This window comes from Marmota marmota, unplaced genomic scaffold, assembly GCF_001458135.2.
Source record: "Marmota marmota marmota unplaced genomic scaffold, marMar, whole genome shotgun sequence".
In the NCBI taxonomy this organism is placed as follows: domain Eukaryota; kingdom Metazoa; phylum Chordata; class Mammalia; order Rodentia; family Sciuridae; genus Marmota; species Marmota marmota.
In genome coordinates this window covers 19,145,956-19,151,008 of record NW_025999941.1, presented here as the reverse complement: position 1 = coordinate 19,151,008, position 5,053 = coordinate 19,145,956, and the positions used below count along the sequence as shown (strand labels likewise).

Below are 5,053 nucleotides of genomic sequence, written 5' to 3'. Positions count from 1 at the left end.
GTGGCGCTGGCGCAGCGAGGCGCGCGGGGCCCAGCGAGCCCCAAGTAGCCGTCCCGCCCCGGGTCTACAACTTTTGCGTCCCATCCCAGAGGAAGATGCCCGCCGGCGCCTCGCTGGGGCTGCGGGGCTGAGCGCCTTCCTTGTAGCAGCGGCGGCTGCACCACCGGAGGCCGGCGGCGGCGGCAGCAGCTGCACTTGGCGTGCACCGGGGCTCGGAGCCGAACGGGGGAGCCCAGCGGGAGAACGAGAGGCGCTGACCCCACAGCCCTTGCCCAGATCCGTGGGGTTCGCGGCGAGCGCGGGCCGGTCGGCCCGGATGAGCGCTGGGTTCGCGGCCCCCGCCGGACGCTGTGGAGCGGCCCGGGCACCGGGGGCCCGCTGAAGGCCGGAGCTGCGACTTGCGGAGAGAACTTGTGCCGGCGGCCATGCCCCGGCTCTGAACCGAGTGCGGAGCGGAGCCCCCGCCGGCCGCCGGCGCCTGTGGCCGCCCGGGACCTCGCGGTACCCGTGCCCGGAGTTCGCGGCGCGCTCCAGACAAGATGGCGCGGCCGGTCCGGGGAGCGCTCGGGGCCCCGCGCCGCTCGCCTTGCCTGCTCCTCCTGTGGCTGCTGCTCCTGCTTCAGCTGAAGCCGGCGTCGGCCGAAGCCGGCCAGCGGGCGCCCTGCGCGGCCGCCTGCACTTGCGTTGGGGACTCGCTGGACTGCAGCTGGCGCGGACTGGCGACGCCGCCCGGGGATCTACCCGCCTGGACACGGAGCCTGTGAGTGCCGCCCTTTCCGCTCTCCCTGCGTCCCGTGGCGCTGTCACTAGGGCACGGGGCCACCGGGGTTCTTACCCTGGAAGGGGTGCGGATTGGTTGTGTTTGGAGTTGTGTGGGCTGCAGGACTTTGCTTGGGGTGGCAGAGACGAGGTCGTGTGTGGGGGTCAGTGAGAGAGAGCGCGTGTCAGGGTCTGGAGGTGAGCGAGCGTGCATCGCGAAGGTTTGGACTTCAGCAAGTGTGGGTCGTGGGGATCTGGAGGTGAGTGGGCCTGCCTTGGGATTTGGAGGAGGGCGATCATGGGTCGTGAAGTTCTGAAGGGGAGTGTGTGTGTCTCTTGAGAGTCTGGAAGTGAGTGAGCGGCCCTGGTGGGGTTTGCAGGGGGGAAAAGATCGTGAGTCGTGAAGGTCTGAAGGTGAGCATGTACCTCTTGGGGGTTTGGAGGCGAGCCAGCATGGGTCCTGGAGGTTTGGAGGTGAGCGAGTGGGACTGGTGGGGTTTGGTGGAAAGCGGTCGTGGACAGTGAAGTTTTGCAGGTGAGTGAGAAAGCATGGGTCTTGGAGGTCTGAAAGTGAGCAATAGGTGGTGTGAGTCTCGTAGGGTTGTGAAGGTGAGCAAGTGCGCCTCATGGGCCTATGGACATGAGCAGATTGTGGATCCTGATGGTGAACATGTGTATTTCACAGGGGTCTGCAGGCCCATGAGTGTGGGTCCTCCGGGTGTGGAGGTGAGAAATTGTTAGGGTCTTGGAGGTGAGCCAGTTGTGGGGTTAGTGAGTGAGTGAAAAGTGGAGGTGAGTATATTTGTGTTATGGCTGAGGATGGAGGGTGGGAGAAGTCTGGAGCAGAGTGCAGAATTCTGTGGGGAGGTCTGTGGATATGTTTTTTCCTCTCTCACCTCTTTGATGTTGGTGCTCCTTAGTATTGTAGTGGTGATGAATGAAGGGGACTCCAGTGTTCCATGTGCATTATTTATTAGTGAGTGTATGTGTGTAGCTGCCTCCTGATCTGAAGGACCATAGTGACTTGAGATGGTTGTGGTGGTGGTGGGGTGTCAAGGGATCCCTTCCAGAAGGTACTCAGGGGAAGGGAGCTTTTTAAGAGTTCTTAGAGATCTGGGAGTACCCAGAGTTTGTCCTTTTCCGCTTGACTGGCATGTTAGGGAACTGTGTTCCAGATCCTTCCTGTGTGCTCCCTGGGGCCCCAGTTATGCTTCATGATCCAGTGGGGTGGAGCCCACCCTCCAGTTTTTCCTCCATAAATGGTGCAAATTAGTTTTGGAGTCATGCTGCATCAGGAGAATGTGCCAGGGGCTTGACTGATCTTAGCAGTTTGTTTCTCCCGAAAGAGCACATTTCTGTGCTGTCAGGATTTTAACCGATCTGGAGTTGATGGGTCATTTCTTAGAGGAGATTTGGCAGGGGGAAAAAAAGACATTCAATTTCTGTAAATAGGGTGGAATAGAATAGCTTTTTTTTTTTTTTACTTTTAAAAAATTCGGTCCACGAGTCAAGTCCTGTGCATTTATCAGGAGTAGCATCTCTGTCGAACTCTGAGTACCTTCCAGAAAAGGCCTTGTTCGAACAGTCCACTTCTCAGTTGAATAGTTGGACATCTTTCCCAGAACATAGGGGAGGCACAGCTGTAACCTCAGGCATGACAGTCACTGTTTAAAAAGGAGAAAACTGGTGATACAAGTTTTAACCAACACCTGTGGCTCCATCACGGAACACGTGGACTGAGTCTGGCTACTGTGAGGGGAAGAAGAGAAGTTTTTTTGTTTTTTTTTTAAAAGGCGAAGATCTTGTGTCTGTCATGATGGGGGCACATCTTTAGCTTGGCCCACAGGAGACACACTGCTCCACAAGCAGGTGCCATACAGTTCAGAAGCTGGTGAGGACCCCTTAGCTGTGGTTAGGTACTGTCTTCCCTGGAGGAGTTCACTGACCCAGGGAAAAATCAGGGGTCCCAGGGTACTGGGAGGCAGAACCCAGTACTGCCCTGAAGTAGTATTTTATTCATTTGAGGCAGCCTGGAGAGTTGTGGTTTTTCCTTTACTGAGTATGTTCACTTGTTGGAAGTGTGACTGGATGCCACGTGTCAGAGGCACTGTGAGGAAGGCTCTTTAGCTCCCAAACAGTAACTTCCGGGGGAGGACAGAGTGTCCTCTTGTTTGCACTTTCCTGTAGTCACAAGATCCACTTTGCCTTGTCCTTTTGGGGAGCAGAACACACTGTTTTTGTTTTTGTTTTAAAGGCATTTCTGTTGCCTAGAAGTGACATTTCACACAGTTTGAATAAATACCTTGAAAATTACACTCTTTTATGCTCACACATTTGATGATCAATAAATACCAAACTGGGCATTTAGAGCTTCAGGAGACTTGATTACATTCATTATGGTGTTAACTGATTAGATCTCAAGATTTGAGCAGCGTGTGATTTTTGGTTAACATGGGGTGACACAGCGTACAGTATCCTTTGAAAAATATCTGTGCAGTTTTATTTCTGATTAAAAAGGAGTCACGCAGATGTGTTTTCCCTCTAATTTTTAGATGTCTCAAACCATGAGTCTTACTCTGTAGTTTCTGTGAGAATATTTATACAGTTTATATTCCTGGCAGTGATTCTGCAAGGCATGAGTGGAGAAAGTTTCTGTATCTGATACAATAAAATTTCTTGTATTTTCATGGCGTTTACACCCTCGAAGTCCATCATGTCTAGAAAATGCTTTGAGCTAGTTTATAAGCCCATGAACCAGATTTTACTGCAGCCAGTTCAAACAATTTCAGGCTGTGGATTTGAGATAGCAGGAGACCTGGGGCTTTATGGGACCCCCCTCCCCCCCAAACAGTGCATCTAATTTGGGAGTTGCTTCTAAGCCTAGCATAAGGGAAGTCAAACTTTTTAATAGTGAATGTGAATGTACTGTGAATAGAAAGAATAGAGCTGGTCGAGGGGAACATAGGTTCCTTCATAGGGCCTGAAGAAAATTTATTCAGTGCAGTCACTTATAGTAGCGGAGCCGTAACTGAGTCTCCCAGTCCCATTACATAGGTGAGATTGGCATGGTTCAACCGGCACATTCATAAATAGCACCAAGCACTGCCAAGCCTTATTCCAGCTTCCCAGAACCTTAGAAGAAGCTGAACTTCTTAGAACTCAGATGTTTGATTTCTTTGAAATTATTTTGGGGAGCATGGCTTCAGGAGATCTTTAAATACACTCTACCTTAGACTCTTACCTATGGCGGAAATTTAAGCACCTTATTTAGTCACAGAATGTTGTTGGCTTAAACGTTCTGAAAATTGAATTATGGCCTCTTGGAATTGTGAGTGGGGAGGCAGGGAGGTCCTGGAGGCAGAACAAACCTCCATTCTTGTTCTTTGTTGAGGGAAGAGGACCTGAATTCAGAAGCAAGAGCATCACTCTAGTTTGCTGATTTTAGTTCTTTGGGAGAAGCTTAAGAGAAAAAAAGGAATTTTTTTTTCAAAGGGGGATCTTGCAAAAAAATCAAAAGGGAGATCAGTAGAATATAAGGGGACCCAAGGAGTGGATAGGAAGGGAGGGAAAGGGGGCAGAACTGGGAATGAAGTTGACAAATGATACTAGGTGCATGTATGAGTTTACCATCATGCACTCTAATTTTATATGTAACAATAACACATTGATTAAAAGTAAATAAATAGAAGAAAGACCAATAGAGTAAAGGAAAGGGATCAGGGGAGGAGGAGGGAGGAAAAGGAGTAGTACTAAGGATTGAAATGGAGAAAAACATGTCCTATGCATTTAGGGCTGTCAAAATGAACCCCCCCCCCACTATCTTGTATAAGGATCCTGCGCTAAAAATGAAAGCAAGGGGCATTCATTCAACAAGAGGACACCAAACACAGCCATTCTGAACCACCTTAAAATGGACTTGTTGATTTGGGTCTCTTCTTCGTGTTTTGCGTTTTGCAATACCCAACGGGGTGCCTTCAGTGTGACTTGGCCAGTTTTGGCACATCACTGGTAGTTAGGATCACATTAGAAAACACACACGTGGTGGTTGCCAAGCAAAGAGGGCCTTTATCTTTCAAATTTTACAGCTGTATGTCAAGGCCCAGGTGTTCAGGGTGTTGTGAATTAAGGGTTTGGAAAATACTTCCCATCCTGTTTATGCAAATTAGATGACCAAATCCTTACAGAACTTAAACTGAGATTTTCTTTCTTTCTTTCTTTCTTTCTTTCTTTCTTTCTTTCTTTCTTTCTTTCTTTCTTTCTTTCTTTCTTTCTTTCTTTTTCTTTCTCCTTCTTT

General features: G+C 50.0%; 1 protein-coding gene across 1 annotated transcript in view; it reads left to right on the top strand.

Annotated features, from left to right (window-relative positions):
* Positions 1–6: 6 nt before the first annotated feature.
* Positions 7–5,053, top strand: part of Lrig1 (leucine rich repeats and immunoglobulin like domains 1) — a 120,797-nt gene continuing 115,750 nt past the window's right edge. Inside the window, exon 1 of the mRNA XM_015494541.2 lies at positions 7–760. Coding sequence (XP_015350027.1) covers positions 540–760 — 221 coding nt within the window. The 5' untranslated portion in view covers positions 7–539. The remainder of the gene's footprint in view (positions 761–5,053) is intronic.